The following is a 16,958-nucleotide window of genomic DNA, read 5'->3' as shown; positions in this document are numbered from 1 at the left end:
GTAATGAAAATGCTATCAAGCCTTTTAGATTTCATACGCAACAATATTTATGTAAATACTGAGATTTAATAGTAAAATATGAAATGTAATATATTTTTAAATTTTCTATTCATGTTTTGAAATCAGATAATTTAATCGGACATGTCTAGCAAATCAAAATGTATAAATAGATCAGCTCAATGTTTAATAGTGGTGCCTGCCACATTACAACCATAATTGGCAGCCCTTTTTTGGCACGCTTACGCTTATAAACATTTATGACTTAAGCCAAGGAAAGATATTCATTCAGGGACATGTTGGTGTTGTGTTTCACATATTTATAAAAGGTTTCGATTGCATTTAAGTCACTGCGTTTCATGTTCATCAACCTCATCAACCTGTTTTATTCTGTAATGGAAATTATTAATATTCCATCTATCTTAATTAGGAAGACATAGCTTTACTTGATTTTGTGTCATTCTGTGAACAAAATAAATCAAGAGCTATCATAATATAATTCAAGATGCTGTTGATATCACAGAGGAGCATTTGATCTTAATGTAAGACATTTTTAAAAGTGAAACATCAGTGGTATTGCCTTAAATGAAGCTGTTATTTGCCTTATCTTTCTGCTCTCTTACCAAAATATGTTTTGTTTGTGTCAGCCACATTTTCCAGAGACCAATATATTTGGAAGTTTAGTCCATTTAAACATAAGTGGATTAAAACTTTTTCTGTGGTCACAGGAAGAGAGTCATGGGTTTGATTACATCCCATCAGTGTAAAGTTTTCATGTTCTCCCCAACTTGTGTCAGTTTCCAGGGTTGGGCAATCTTATCCAGGAGGGCCAGTGTGTGTGAAAGTTTGTGTTCCAACCAAGCAGTTACACGCCTGATCCCACTAATCAACTAGTAGACTCTTTGATGAGGAACTTGTTTAGGTGACACAGGTGTATAATTGCTTGATTGGAACACAAACCTTCACCCACACTGGCCCTTTCTGGATAAGATTGCCCACCACTGGTTTAGAACCACAGTCCAAAGAAACAAATGTCAGGTGTTTGGAGTCCTTAAATTGTGTAATAGGTTTGAATAATGTGTGTGTGTGTGTGTGTGTGTTTTGCTGAGGACCTGTCTAGGATGTCTCACTGCCTTCCAACCAATGTCTGCTGAGATAGGGTTCAGCCCCCCCCCCCCCGCCCCGCTCCCCCAAACCCTTGAATTGGATTAAGTGATATAAAAAATGGATTGATGGATGACTACATTTACACATTAGTTTCAGAATTTCTGTCTTTCAGGCTCCTTGATGACTTGTTGTGAAGGAATGGTGCCATTTGATTTCATCTTGCCATCTCACTTTGTTCAATTGTTCAAACATTGTCTTGCACCTTCAACAATGCTGACAGGTTTTTGCTTTTTTTCCAGAACAAATTTAACAATGGGTAAGGAACCTTTAACCTAAAATTCTACTCCCTTACTCTGAATGAAGAGCAATCTCCCTATCCATTTCCCTACTTTTCTATAAAATAAGAAAAACTTAGTATGAGAGAGTAATCTCTTACTTCTCCTATAGAAATAATCACGACCTAAACAATTGCCATTATCTTTGCTCAATAATCCAGGTAAGAAGCTCACACAAAGTTGAATCAGTTCATCTGGACATCTTCCGGGGTGGGGTGGGGTGGGGCGGGGTGGGGGAGGGGGCTAAGAGTACATCTATCGCCATTTTACAATGCTGTGATTGCACCCAAGCCCCAATCCTCTGTGAATAGTAAATAGTACACATGACCCATTGTAACTTTAATGGTTGTGTCAATATACATATGACACTGATCATTGTTTTAGGTCGTTGTGCCACTGTTTTGTTTATAAGGGTAGTCATACCTGCAGTCAGAGGTCACTTAGCTGAATGATGAAATGTTTCTCTCTCAATAAACGTTGTGTCCAGACGAACTGATTCAACTGTCTGTGAATACTGAAAATTAGTAATCCCGACAAAGAGACAGAAGCGAGTATTTGATTTTTACATCTCACCCCACGAAAGTAAAAAACCCAACAAAAAATAACTGCACTATGACGACCCTTCGTCGTCAGAGTGCAGTTCTTTTTCAGTGTTTTTCGTTTTAATACTGGAGGGCGTTAAAACAGTTCAAAACGTCCAAATGGTCAGGGTTGGGTGGTTAAGTTAGTATAAAATTGGGACAAACAGACGGAGCTCAAACCTTTCGCTGCACCCGGTCCGCCATCTTACCGCACCACCAAGTTTTAGTTGACAGTGAGCTGTAGCGCCTCCCTGAGGGAAGGAGCTGGAAGAGGTGATGAGCAGGATGTGAGGGGTCAGAGGTGATCTTCCGTGCTCGCTTTACAGTCCGGTTAGTATGTAGAGTTTCAACTGAGGGGAGTGGGTTGTTTATGATTTTGGATGCCTTGTTGACAATCCGCTGCAGTTTTTTTCCATGTTTGACTGTCCGTGCCGCCGTACCCTACTGTAATAGAAGATGTTATGATGGACTCGATAATGGCTGAGTAAAACAGAACGAGAAATTGATGTTTGATCCGTTATTTTTTAAGCTGCCTAAGAAATTAAAGTCGTTGTTGAGCTTTTGCAATGATGTGTTCAGTGTTAATTTTCCACTTCAGGTTATTGCTGATGTATGTTCCTTGGAATTTAAAAGAGTCATGGTGATGACGGCGTCTCCGTTCATTTGTATGGGTGTTTTAGGATTCGGCATGCAACGGAAGTCAATATTGAGTTCTTGGGTTTTGGCTGTATTAAGCAGAAGATTGTTGTTTGTGCACCAAGTGACAGCTTGGTCTACTTTAGTGCAGTACTGGGTTTCACCATTGTTGGAGATGAGGCCTACAATGGTTGTATCATCTGCGTATTTTATTATTCTAACAGAACTGTCTGTGGATGTGAGGTGGGTGGTGTAAAGTGAGAAGAGCCAGGGGGAGAGAACACAGCCCTGAGGAGCACCTGTACTTAGGTAAGAGGGTGTGAGGTTAGGTAATTGAGAGCTTTGCCTTCCAGCTCAGCGCCCTCTTCATCACAACAGTCCGGTACAATGTCCGCATTATTGCTAATGCTGCACCAATCCGCCTGTCAATCTCCCGCACAATTGTGAACAAGACCCCGAGATACTTGAACTCTTTCACTTGAGGTAACAACTCATCCCCAACCTGGAAGGAGCAAGCCACCATTTTCAGGTAGAGAACCATGCCTCAGATTTTGAGGTGCTGACTCTCATACCGGCCATTTCACACTCAGCTGCAACCCCCCCCCCCCCCCAGTGCATGCTGGAGGTCGCATTTTGATGAAGCCAACAAAACCACATCATCTGCAAAGAGCAGAGATGCAATTCTGAGGTTCCCAAAATGGACACACTCCTCACTTTGGCTGCGCCTTGAGATCCTGTCCATGAATATCACAAACAGAATCAGAGATAAGGAACAACCTTGGCGGAGTCCGACACCCACCGAAAACGTGTTTGACTTTGTGCCGAGAATGCAGACACAGCTCAGACTTTGGTTATACAAGGACCGGATGGCTTGCAGTAACTGCAACAGTACCCCATACTCCCGCAGTACCCCCCACAGAGTGCCCCGGGATACACAGTCGTAAGCCTTCTCCAAGTCCACAAAACACATGTAGACTGGCTGGTCAACTCCCATGCACCCCAATTCAACTTTTGTTGAATATAAACAATTCAACCGTACAAACAATGAAACTACAAGGACTTACCTTTGATTTAATGAAGCAAAGCTTTTCCTTCAATAACGGATGGTCAAAGTAGTCTTGGACATGTCCACCTACAAGGTAATCGTATGCTTCTTGTATGCTTTCATTGATTCTTTCACAAATATACTTGGTGTGTCTATGAGGTATTCAGTCACATCCCTCCAGCAGATGTTTGGCAACTTCATGATATCACTTGTCCACTGAGCTTCAGCAAGCATAAACGGATCGGGAAGTTTTTCTCCAGTGCTTAGCGTAAATTTCGAATCGTAATGGTTTTTGTCTTCCTTGCTTAGACCTTCAACATATTCTGAGATTTCCAGTTTTATATGCTTTCATCTGTGAGTTTCATAGGTATGCACGTTGTTTCTTGGCCATGTTTTGCCACACGTTCTAAGCGCGTCTTATTTACAACACAGCTTTTACGTCATATGTTAAGGGGTCTAAAGTGTGTTGGAATAACACGTACTGTAAACTGTGTTCTCATGAATGTGTAATATCATCACCTTCTTAAAATAATGGCCTAAGTGATATTTTCAAGTTTTTTAAAAAACAGAATAAACTGAAACTGAAACAAAATTTGTCAGTTTATTCTGTTTTTTGAAAAACTTGAAAATATGACTTAGGCCATTATTTTAAGAAGGTGACGATATATATCTGCAACAATGCCACCAACTCCCTCACATTTGCTTTGCTAAGTGAATAAAGAGATTTGAGTTCTAAATGCAATCAGAGAGCAATAAAAGGAAATATAGACAACTAATGTAATACTTATTTACCATGTTGTTCTTTATCCACATGTCGATTATATATTATAGGAAACCCTAAAATAAGATAACTTAAGAAATCTAAGCCTGAACCATTAGTCTATGTTTAAGTGGAGCTTATTCAAAGAATATTATGAAAGATGTCTATGATCTCAAAATCCATTGTTTTTTTTGTTTGTTTGTTTTGTTTTCTTCCATTTTTATGTATATTGGTTTATGCCTTGAGTTAGACTTAAAATGGATGGCTACCTTTTAATTGATTATCATTCATATCATATGAATATCTAATTTCAACTTACTGGAGACTAATACAGCAGATACATTTAAAAAACGCTTGATTAGTCAAATGAAACAAGATAATTTTAGCAGCAACATTTATTGACAACAAAGAATTCATATTTTATGAATTCTTCATAAGAAAAGGCATAAAATAGAGAAAGTCAGCAAATCTATTCAGCAGCCTCTTTTCCCTGTAAAGAAAAAAGAAATAGAATATATTAAGATATTTAGTCACTATGTAAATGAAACTTATATGTCATATCACACAGACTGATTATCAGTTATGCTCTTACACACATTTACCTTGCCAGAGTCCCGACTCTTAGCTCTCAGTTTGTTGACTTGAGACTCAGAGATGTCAGCACGTTCCTCAGCCTCCTCCAGTTCATGCTGAATCTTCCTGCACTTGGACAGGTAAGAGTTTGCCTGTTCCTCCTGTAAACCCATCATAGATGGCATTGTTTATGAATTACATGGATGTTACATAACATTACCTAAATTCAAATATGATTTGAACAATTTTATGTTCCTGAAATTAAAACTTACCGCTTCCTCAGCCTGCCTCTTGTAGGACTTCACTTTCAACTGAAGTTTGTCTACTAGATCCTGCAGCCTACTGACATTCTTTTTGTCCTCCTCAGTCTAAAGTAAATAGGAAATTTTACATTTAAGTAAGAGTTTATTTGATTGTGGCGTTGCAGTTAGTTAATTGGTTGAATCTGAGAGGAATATAGTATACCTGGTATGTAAGTTCCTTCACCCTCCTCTCATATTTGCGAACACCCTTAACAGCATCTCCTCCACGTCTCTGTTCAGCCTCAACTTCTGTTTCCAGCTCCCGCACCTATGGAGAACAGTTAGACATTAACAACACAGTTTATGCTCGAAAGTTTGTTCGTCGGTTCAACTATGTATGTTTTACCATGTGGTTTTTCTTGCTTTATCTTACCCTAGATTCCAGTTTCTGGAGTTGCTTCTTGCCACCCTTCATGGCCAGGTTCTCAGCCTCATCTAGACGATGCTGCAGGTCCTTGACAGTGACCTCCAGGTTCTTCTTCATCCTCTCTAGGTGAGCACTTGTATCCTGCTCTTTCTTCAGCTCCTCCGCCATCATAGCAGCCTAAAAAAATGAATCATTATTAATTTAACAGTTTTATAAGTGATGTGTTCTCCTCCAGACTTGTGGACTAACAAAGGCTCTGACAAAAAGAATGTAAACCTACATCAGTGATGGCCTTCTTAGCCTTCTCCTCTGCATTTCTGGCTTCCTGAACAGTGTCATCCACTTCACTTTGGACCTGAATGAGTTCAGCCTCAATTTTCTTCTTTGTGTTCAGAAGGCTTGTATTCTGAAAGAATGGTATCATTTTACTTATGACTGTAAACACACATTCTCAATGAGATGCAGATAATGACATGGATAAAGTATCACCCCAAATCAGTGTTGAAGTAGTTTGTTTATTTGCTTACCTGAGAGTGCAACAGACCAACACGTTCACTAGCATCCACCAGCTCTTGTTCAGCCACTTTGCGGCCTCTCTCTGTCTGTTCCAGAGCAGCCCGCAGCTCCTCAATTTCAGCCACCATGAGACCATTTCTACGGTCCACCATGGCAGCCTGCTCCTTCAGATCCTCCTGTGCTCTGACAGCATCATCAAGGTGCAACTGGGCATCCTTGTGTGAAGATTTTGAGATGGAAATAGTTAAAAAAAATATCTGATAAGGTAATATACAGTGGTTGATTGTACAGTTGTTATGTCATGTACCTTAAATTGTCCTTGAACATTCCTCAGCTGCTTCTGAGCCTCAGCAGCCTGGCGGTTAGCATGGCTCAGCTGAATCTCCATCTCATTCAGGTCTCCCTCCATCTTCTTCTTAATTCTCAGGGCATCATTCCTGCTCCTGACCTCAGAGTCCAGAGTGCTCTGCATGGAGTCAACCACCCTCTGGCTGTTCCTCTTGATTTGCTCCATCTCCTCATCCTTCTCCGCCAGTTTCCTGTCAACCTCTCCCTTAATTTGGTTGAGTTCCAGCTGGACACGCAGAATCTTGGACTCTTCATGTTCCAGGGTTCCCTAAAATTAGAATTGTTAATGTAGGGCCCTTCTTAACTTTTAATTTTTTTTTTTTTCATTTGCCTCCTTGTTCTATTATATATGAAGATTTCACTCAGAAAAAAAGCACTGCCCATTGCAAATGTTGACCTCTTTCCAGTTAATGATTATTTTACCTCAGCCTCCTCAAGAGCTGTCTGGATCTCAGACTTTTCTGTCTCTGCCTGCTTCTTGGATTTCTCCAGCTCATGGATGCTCTTTCCAGTCTCACCAATCTGCTCAGTCAGATCCGAGATCTCCTCTGCAGTGTGTTACATGTGTTTAGTATTTTTAAGCATTGAAGTGTAGGTTATGTCATTAATCCAGGCTAATATACACTAATGTTATATCAAATATAATTGATGTTTATAATAGTGAATACTCACGTTGCAGGTTCTTGTTCTCACGCTTCATGGTCTCCAGCTGGTCAAGAGCCTCCTCATAGGAGTTCTTCATCTTGAACAGCTCAGTGCTGAGAGAACGAGCCTCTTTCTGAGCTCCTTCAAGCTCTGCCTGACCCTCTTCATATTTCTGTTTCCATTCTGCCAAGACCTGTTTGATAATTGTGCGAAAATTAGTAAGGTAAAAAGTTCTCCTTTCAGTGGCTATAGCATGAATAGGGATACACATGATCACACCTTATCAAAGTTTCTCTGCTTTTTGTCAAGGTTTGCAGCAAGACCATTTGCTCTCTCCACATCAATCATGAGGTCCTCCACTTCACCCTGGAGTCTCTGTTTGGTCTTCTCCAGAGAGGCACACTTGGAATTCACAGCCTCGATCTGCTCCTCAGCCTCTTGGAGACGCTGGGCAAGCTTTTTCCTGTTAAACAATTGTCAAAGTAATCATGTATATAAGATAAAATAAGTCAAATAAAAAACATTATGAATCGAAATGAATAAGAGAAAATGAATAATTGACTCACTTAGACTCCTCCAGCTCCTCAGTGCGCTGGATAGCATCAGTTTCATACTTGGTTCTCCACTGGGCCACTTCACTGTTAGCCTTAGACATTCCACGCTGCAGCTCAGCCTTGGCCTCCTGCTCCTCTTCAAACTGCTCCCTCAGAAGATCACAGTCATGGCGAGCAGATTGCACACCATGGGCAAGAGCATTCTTGGCCTAGATAAAGTTTTTTTTTTTTAGCAAACAATTTTAAGAACATAACATTCTGTAACCCCCATGATTTTAGCTGCCCTAGAAAGAGTTAACGAATGTCTCTGCATGTTCCAGAGGTCCCCTGTAGAGGGCGCTAGAAGCCTGTCCAAATGGAAAATTACCAGGCCTTGTCAGATCAGAACGAGAGTGACAGATTAACTGCAGACTTTTCTTGAGCTGCAGACGAATGAACAAAAGCCCAACTCGTAGAAGCTGGAACAGAGATACAACATTTATGTCCTTGTTACCCTTACTCATTTAAGTTTACCAGTTTAAGTTAATCGATGCCGTTTGGATTGGAGAGGATTGCTTGCTTGGAGACCTGTTTTCTTTCTTTGCCCGGATTCTACAGTTTCTACAGTAGCTAACTATGTGCTAGTTTAGCCATGTTGTTTGTCTTTTTCTATCCATGCACTGTAGTAGCATAGTAGTTGTTTTATAATGTGTAGGCCTGTTAGGCCTAGAACTGAAGAGAACCTAGAACATTTCATTACAAAAACCAATCGTAGGATTTTTAGATAGCCTATATCCTATAGCTTAATATGAATGTGAAATTTGATATGATTCTGCTGTGATTTGTACTTGTTAGCTGCAATGACCTTCACTATCTTCGTTTTGTTTCCTAATTCTATTATTTGGGAATGTGAAAGATTGATTCAAATATTCCAGATCTGGTGCTTTAGAGAGTAGAGACTTGAGCTCTGAGTCCACACACTGAAAAGACATTACAGACAGACAAAAGGGGTTTGACCCTTATTCTTTATTATTTTTTTCTTATTGACCATTCAAAGTGCACTTGTGTTGATATTACTATGTTTAATAAATGCCGGCCATGTTTCTCTTTTATAATACTGTTGTCTGAATAATATACTTTTCCAATTCCTCTTTAGCCCAGCCTATTTTAGATTATTTAGCACAGTTTGCTTTATAACCCATTTCCAGAGTCTTACAATTCTCTATGAAGTTCATATGAAATCTAAAGTGTAAATCATTACTGACCTTAACCTCCTCCTCGACCTGTCTCTTAAACTCTTCAATCTGCTGTGTGAAGGCCTGTTTTCCTCTGGTCAGCTGGGAGACCAGAGCCTCTTTCTCTTCAAGCTGACGACCAAACTCACCTGTTGGAAATTAAATTAATCTTTTTGAAATTTGCACATTTTAAAAACTTCCTTTTGTATGGCCCAGAATAATTATTTCTTAAACAAATACCATCCTTAAACTTATGTACAAAAACCAAAGCCTGTTGTTGGCACTTTTTATGAATGTAAAAATAGGTTTGGAGGCAATACCTACCATTCTCTGTCATCAGCCTTGCCCTCTGACTGCTTATATCATTTATCTGGCGAACAGTCTCATCATGCTTAGCTTTGAGTTCACTAAGCTGGTCTTCAAGTGTGCGGCACATCTTTTCAAGATTTCCCTGTTAATTAAAATTGCAATTGTCAAGAAAAGGTATTCCCATTTTTTATGCTTTTTCTAAAATTTGCATTTACAAAATGTTCATGTAAGAACAGCATTATGCCTTGGTCTTTGCAACAGCCTCCATGTTGCTGGAGAGGTCATCGATCTCCATCTTGTATTCACTCTTCTCTTTCTCAAGCTTCTGCTTGACACGCTGCAGGTTGTCGATCTGCTCTCCCAGCTCTGCAACAGTGTCAGCCTGCTTCTTGCGGAGTGCAGCCGCAGTTGCTTCATGTTGCAAAGTGGACTCCTCAAGGTCACGACGCAGCTTCTGCAACTCAGCTTCACGCTTCTTGTTCATCTCAATCTGAGCAGCAGTGGCTCCTCCAGCCTCCTCAAGTCTCTCACTGATCTCTTCAAGTTCCCTGGAGAGGTCAGCTCTCTGTTTTTCAACCTTGGCACGAGCAGAACGCTCAGCCTCAATTTCTTCCTCCAGTTCCTCAATACGAGCCTTTGAAATGAATATTGGATTAAAATATAAACTTTTACATGTAACACAGGGTATGTTTAAAGACGAAAAACAAGGTTTATTAAAACTTGGAAAAAAAAACCTGGAGCTCCTTGATTTTCTTCTGTAGTTGAGCACCCAAAGATTGTTCATCCTCAATCTTACTCAGAAGCTGGCTTGTCTCAAAGTCCTTCCTAAAGAATAAATTCAAGTTACATCATTTGTAAGATTCTAATCCTAAAATGTATACTCTGAATGTATTATAAAATCTTAGCCACAATTGTTATTTAAACAATTACTTCTTCAGTTTCTCATCAGACTGCTGTTTGTCATTCTCAAGGTCCATGATAGATTCTTGAGCCAGTTTCAGATCACCCTCGAGCTTTCTCTTGGCTCTCTCAAGGTCCATGCGGAGTTTCTTCTCTTGCTCCAGAGAACCTTCAAGCTGCAAATTAACATATTTTTAATTAAATTTCAAGAGCAGACACATCACTTTTAAAAATCTTAGTGCCTAATTACACTTTTAAAAGTCTCACATCATCCACTTGCTGCTCAAGCTTGGTTTTGGATTTGGTCAAAGTATTGACTTTATCTTCTTCTGCCTGCAGATCATCAAGAGTCTGTTGATGTGCCTCTTGAAGGGCTTTCTTCTCCTTTGTCAGCTTAGCAATGCTTTCATCCTGAGAGGCCATCTCCTCAGTGAGGTTCTTCACCTACATATGCAAATCAAATGAAATAAAATGTATTCAATGGATCAAGACAGATAATAAATAGCAGATTATTATATTCTTATTGATACTGGTTGACATATTAGCAAAATAAATGGACACTCATGAACCTTGTTCTCGGTGGCATGTTTCTCCTTCTCCACTTTGGCCAAGGTAAGCTCCAGGTCATCAATGTCTTTCTTAAGCTCAGAGCATTCATCCTCCAACTTCCTCTTCTTGGCAGTCAGCTCAGCATTAATTTCCTCCTCATCCTCCAGCCTCTCCGTTGTGTCTTTGAGTTTAGCCTCCAGTTGGATCTTGCTCTTGATAAGTCCTTCACATCTCTCCTCAGCATCTGACAGATTCTCTGATTCCTAGTTAACAAATAAGCATAAAAAACAACAATAAAAACAACAAAACATGGAGGATGTCAACATAAGCTCTGTTTAAATTCAGAAATAAAGCTGTCGATTGAGTCTACTAACAGATGCCACTTGTAGCTGCAGGTCATTCTTCTCTTGCACAATAGAAACCATCTTCTCTTCCAGTTCTTTCTTCTTGGCCAGAGCAGTAGCCAGGTCTGATTTCATTTTGTCATAGTTCTCCTTCATATTAGCAAGCTCCTTCTCAGTTTCAGCAGTCTTCAAAAGAGGCTTGATCTTGTAGTACACCTTCATCCATGGCCAGTGTTTGACATTCATGAAAGAACGGACGTTGTACTGGATGGTGTAAATGGCTTCCCTAAGGAATGAATATATTATTGTTATGGACAACATCATTCTGAGACTGCATATTTCATGAATTTGTATTTTTGAATTTATTTCTTGGAACATACCTCCGCTCCATCATTTTAACAAATTCCTTTCTCATTAGGTAAGCACGGCAGAGGGCCTGAGTCATGGTGACCAATTTAGCAAGCTTCTCATCTCGCATCTCCTCGAGAGTACCCAGCAGACCAGCTTTGAAGAACACCTGAGGAGGGTAAAACAAATATCATATTCGACTGTTTTTCAGCTATGAATGGAATTCAATTTAATTGCCTCATCATGATATAAGACAGTAATGTTTACCTTGGTATGTCCAAACTTGTACTGCTCGTGATCAACATCAATTGACCCAAGAAGCTTCTCAGAAGCCTTCTTGTTGTCAATGAACTGCCCCTCAGGGATAACACTGGCATTCAGCACTTTGTACCTTTTGTAAGACAGTTCATGACAATGTCTTGGTAATGCTTTTTACTTTTTTGTGCTTAATAAACCTTACCACTGAAATGTCAATGATTACCTCTGCTTGAAGTCACCATAAAGGATTCGGCTGGGGAAACCTTTTCTGCAAATTCTGATACCCTCCAGTACACCGTTACACCTCAGCTGGTGGATAACCAAGAAGTTCTCCATCAGACCTGTAAAAAATATAAAAGCATAATTCCATCTTTCCCTTAAGTGTTATTAAAATGGTAAGCTACCGTACCCTACAGTGACAAAAGCATTTATCATAATTAAAATACCTGGAGTTTTTGACTCGTTTGGGATCAGGCAACGCACAAAGTGAGGATGGGTGCTCCTCAAGTTAGTCATCAGCTTTCCCAAGTTTTCCTGCATACAGAAAATAAAGACATATTGTGTAATATCTATCTATCTAGGAGTGTGTTTGTGTATGCAAATTATTAACTATAACAACAGTTTTTAAATCTTACCCTGAACTGTGAAGACACAGTCTGCATGGAACCACCCTTCTTCTTCTTGCCTCCCTTGCTACCTCCAACCTCTGTTATTAAATATCACAAGCTTTTATGATGAGTGTTGTTTAATTTCATCATCGATAAAAATGTTTTAAGGTCATCATAAGGATGATTTTAATACATACATTTAATAATGCAATGTATCACTCACAAAACAGATTACTTAGAGGAGTCTTACAATTAAAAAAAAGAAGAAAACCCTATGTTAAAAAAGGAAAACATTTGTTAAAAATGTAAAATAGCAATTCCATTTGCTGATATGGTACCTTCAACAACAGGGGGATACAAAACAGGCAGCAATTTAACTCCAGACTTCTGATACAGCTGCACAACCGAGTCATTCAGAGGATCCTTATTCTTGTCCAGCCACCCCCTGACATTGTAGTCCACAGTCCCAGCATAGTGCACCAGAGAGAAGTCGGCCTCAGCCTTGCCCTTGGCAGGTTTTGGCTTTTCAAAAGCTTTGGTTTTTCCAAGATGCTGGTCATACAGTTTGTTTTTGAAGGTTGTGTCTGAAGCCTTGGGGAACATGCACTCCTCTTCAAGGATGGAGAAGATACCCATGGGCTACAGTGTATGAAAGGAGAAAATAAGATAATTCTTGGCCCTATGCATACTAAGATTAATTACATTACTGAAATATCCATTGCCTGAAATACAAGGATGATTGTTTACCTTCTCAATAAGCTCAATACAGGCAGCTAAGTCCATGCCAAAGTCAATAAACTCCCAGATGATACCCTCCTTCTTGTACTCTTCTTGCTCCAGAACAAACATATGGTGATTGAAGAACTGCTGCAGCTTCTCATTGGTGAAGTTGATGCACAGTTGCTCCATGCTGTTGAACTGTAACCGAGAAATGGTTAGTTGTTATAAGTTAATAGTTAAAGAGTAAAGATTGATATCATGAAACTAAATTACCTATTAAAGGTGAAAGATGAGTAATTTAAACTTACATCAAAGATCTCAAAACCAGCAATGTCCAGGACCCCAATGAAGAACTGCCTTGCTTGCTTGGTATCCAGCATCTGGTTGATACGGATGACCATCCACAAGAACATCCTCTCATAGATAGACTTAGCCAAGGCACTCACTGAGTTATGAACCTATGGAACCCAGTGATATGATTAAACATAATTGGAATCTTTGAACATGAGAGACAGATAATTATTAAAATCAGTTCAACAACAGATTGGCACAGGCACATATAAAGGCACAGCACTCACCTGAGCCACAGTTTGTCCTTTTGTGACATACTCATTTCCCACCTTTACTCTGGGGTAGCACAGAGCCTTCAGCATGTCAGCAGAGTTAATGCCCAGCAGATAAGCAATCTTGTCAGCATCTAAAATATGACATAAAATACATTTAAATGGTTAAGGTTTATTAATATGACTTTGTTGATCTCTGTGGGGAAATAAGTCCTCTCCATCCTAACTACGTGGGAGCAGTGGGAAGCCACAGTGTATTACCCGGGGTAAGACATTATTTTATGGCAGGACTATTAACCCAACAATAATTGTTGTGACATTAATTGTTAAATTTGTCAACAAGGAAAATAAAACCTTCAATATTAATGAAATGTCATCATTTTGAACTTATCCGCATCCAGAATAAATGTAATACTCACCCTCATTGCCATCTGGCTCAGCCTGCTCCTCACGCTGCTTCTGCTTGAACTTCATGTTACCATGGTGAAGCACAGCACCTGTCAGCTTATAGATGTACATCTTCTCCTCATTGCTGAAGCCCAGGATATCAATGGCTGTCTGCATTTACAACAGGTAGTGACATTTAATAAAAAAATAAAAATTAGACATCTTATTTCACAGGATACCTACAGTTAAATACTCAAAAGAAAATAGATGAAAAAAATGCTGTTTGGATGTTAAAGTGAAGATCACTAACATCAGTAGCAACCAACTCTTCTTTGTCATCAATGCTAGCCACAGTGATCTGACCCTGGCTGCACATGGGGAAATCATATGGGTTGGTGGTGATGAGCGTCATTTCTATAAATTTGGAAAGATTGAAGGGATTATTAAGTGGAATGTTAAAGCAATTAACTACTTGGTTTGTAGTCATTTTCTACTTGCTGTTATTCAGCTCACCAATCAGCTCAGGTTTGTGGTTGGTCATCATCTGGTAGAAGATGTGGTAGCCTCTCTCATCTGGAAGCTGGAATGTCACTCTGGACTTCTCCAGCAGATCTGTAAGTGTTATTCATGTTTAAAACTCTACCTAACCAATATTGTAATAATTTATACAACAGTGGATTGTGATCAAGCAATCTGATTGGCCGAGATCTATGTGTTATTTACAATAACATCACAGTTACTGTATCACTTCACCTCTATTCTGCGTGTAATGGCTGATTTCACCAACAGCTGATGTCAGCGGTTGTCATCAAGTGACTGTGTCAGCAATGGATATGTATCAAATTATCCATTTTGGTTTAATGTTGACTTATTCTTATTTTTGATGGATTGGCTTCAATTGGAGAAGACCAATGAATAAAACTATAATGTGATAAAGATCCTACACACACACTTTCTCTAACTACACAATGGACATCAGTGTAATGATTAAGATTTACCCAAACAATTATTTCATTAAATGAAGCAACGTAGCTTGCATTTTTGACTAATGTTGTCATTAAATACATGTTTACTCTTATTCATTTTAATAATCACAGAAAATTGAATCAGTTGATCTGGACACAATGTTTATTGAGAGAGAAACGTTTCATCACTTAGATAAGTGATGAAACGTTTCTGTGATAATATTCACGATAACAAACTCTGTTTTATATTCTATTGTTTAAATTTAGCACATGTGATTGATACTTACAGGTCTCAATATCAGCACTAGCCAGTTTACCAGAAGTGCCAAAATGGATTCTGATGAATTTACCCTGTCAGGAAAAGAATAATTTTTAGCATCCCACTACAGAAGCATTATACAATCCAGAACAATCAATATATATTTATGGTTATCCACACTTACAAAACGAGAGGAGTTGTCATTCCTCACAGTCTTGGCATTACCGTAGGCCTCCAGCAAGGGATTGGCTGCAATAATCTGATCCTCCAGTGAGCCCTACAAGTGGAGTTTTACATATAATGTTGATGTCAGCACATATTTAACCTCAGGAATGTTTCTAATTTGTTTGAAAACTACTTGAGTAAATATACCTGCATCTTCCCAGGAGTTTGCTCCTTCTTCTTGTCTCCACCCACAGAGATTGTGGCAAAGTACTGAATGACACGCTTAGTGTTCACAGTCTTTCCAGCACCAGATTCTCCACTGGGTAAAGATTTATAAATACACAGATTAATAGAATTTACTCAATGTCTTTGATCATGTTGGTATTATAGAGGGCCAATAAATGTGAAACGTACGTGATCAAGATAGACTGGTTCTCCCTGTCTGTTAAAGGAAAAGGAAAGAAATGTGTTTTTCATTTAAATAGAAGATATTCATTGCAATGTCAATTAATATATTTTTATGACTAGGACGTACCAGTAAGCATGTTTTGATAGCCATTGTCAGAGACAGAGAAGATATGGGGTGGAGCCTCCATACGTTTTTTGCCTCTGTAGGCATTAACAACCTCAGAATCGTACACCGGGAGCCACTTGTAGGGGTTCACGGTGGCACAGAAGAGCCCAGAGTAGGTCTAAGAGAGATGAGAGACAGATGAACATTTACCATATGCTGTCCATGGGTCCTAGATGAATATTGTTCTTTAGCCAATACACTTTCTCACGTAAATCATCCATGCGGCATAACGCTCTTTGAGGTTATACAGCACAGAGGCTTCATTGAGATGGGTCATCATGGCCATGTCCTCAATTTTGTCGAACTTGGGAGGGTTCATTGGGGTCACATCATCCTCCTTAACTGTTTTCTCCTAAAGCATGGAAAGAGAGTTTGTCTTGAAAAAAGTTCTGCAAGTATTACTTTAATTAATTCTTTCAAATGAACTTTCACCTACGTCCTGGGTGTCAAGCACTTTAACGGTGACTTTGCCACCGTCTCTCTTCAGGATTGTACATTTGAGGTACAGCTCCTTAACATCAGTCACATATGCAGCACTTTTGGCATCAAAAGGTTTGCTTTGAGCCTCAATCCTCTCTTTCTCAGGCTTACGGAGATAAATGGCAGCCTTGCCATAAATGGCCATCTCCGCATCCGTACTCATGGTGGTAGTTTTCTGTAGACAGACCACTGAAATGAATTCCTCTCCTATTTCATAAATATTTGTTTTTGCTTTGTATTCTAGACATGGCAAAGGGATTCAGTGAATTATGACATTTGTGTACCTCACCTTTTTCTTCTACCCAATCACTGAGAAATTTTACCCAAGTGTCGACCCTAAACGTGAACAATCATTTGCCATCATTTAGATTTTAAGCAATATAGTAATTGTCCATACCAAATAAAAGTTAATATACACACATGCCACAATTATTTATTAATTTGATTATTTCACAATGATTTCTTTGAATTTGCTCTTTCTAAATAATCAATTATGAAAGCATTAATATACAAAATTGTATTATTTTCATCTTTTTTAAACACTGTCAT

The 16,958-nt window shown here is 39.2% G+C and overlaps 1 protein-coding gene across 1 annotated transcript; it reads right to left on the bottom strand.

Moving 5' to 3' along the window:
* Nucleotides 1-4,930: 4,930 nt before the first annotated feature.
* LOC130121441 (myosin heavy chain, fast skeletal muscle-like) lies at nucleotides 4,931-16,572 on the bottom strand. Its single transcript, XM_056290226.1, has 39 exons — nucleotides 16,366-16,572; nucleotides 16,138-16,281; nucleotides 15,891-16,047; nucleotides 15,770-15,797; nucleotides 15,563-15,674; nucleotides 15,375-15,467; nucleotides 15,219-15,282; nucleotides 14,480-14,578; nucleotides 14,277-14,380; nucleotides 13,999-14,137; nucleotides 13,595-13,713; nucleotides 13,325-13,474; nucleotides 13,044-13,214; nucleotides 12,635-12,935; nucleotides 12,324-12,394; nucleotides 12,135-12,222; nucleotides 11,912-12,029; nucleotides 11,698-11,821; nucleotides 11,463-11,599; nucleotides 11,113-11,368; nucleotides 10,759-11,001; nucleotides 10,457-10,633; nucleotides 10,220-10,365; nucleotides 10,024-10,114; nucleotides 9,534-9,923; nucleotides 9,305-9,431; nucleotides 9,011-9,129; nucleotides 7,779-7,975; nucleotides 7,492-7,675; nucleotides 7,240-7,405; nucleotides 6,991-7,115; nucleotides 6,527-6,835; nucleotides 6,231-6,434; nucleotides 5,984-6,109; nucleotides 5,710-5,880; nucleotides 5,500-5,604; nucleotides 5,307-5,402; nucleotides 5,064-5,195; nucleotides 4,931-4,951 (listed from the first exon to the last, which is right to left on the bottom strand). The coding sequence occupies exons 1-39, from the start codon at nucleotides 16,570-16,572 to the stop codon at nucleotides 4,931-4,933; spliced, it is 5,811 nt and encodes a 1,936-aa protein (XP_056146201.1).
* Nucleotides 16,573-16,958: the final 386 nt, after the last annotated feature.

Source organism: Lampris incognitus, chromosome 12, assembly GCF_029633865.1.
Source record: "Lampris incognitus isolate fLamInc1 chromosome 12, fLamInc1.hap2, whole genome shotgun sequence".
NCBI lineage: Eukaryota > Metazoa > Chordata > Actinopteri > Lampriformes > Lampridae > Lampris > Lampris incognitus.
Note: the sequence above shows the minus strand (reverse complement) of the source record. Positions and strands in the feature narration are given on the sequence as shown.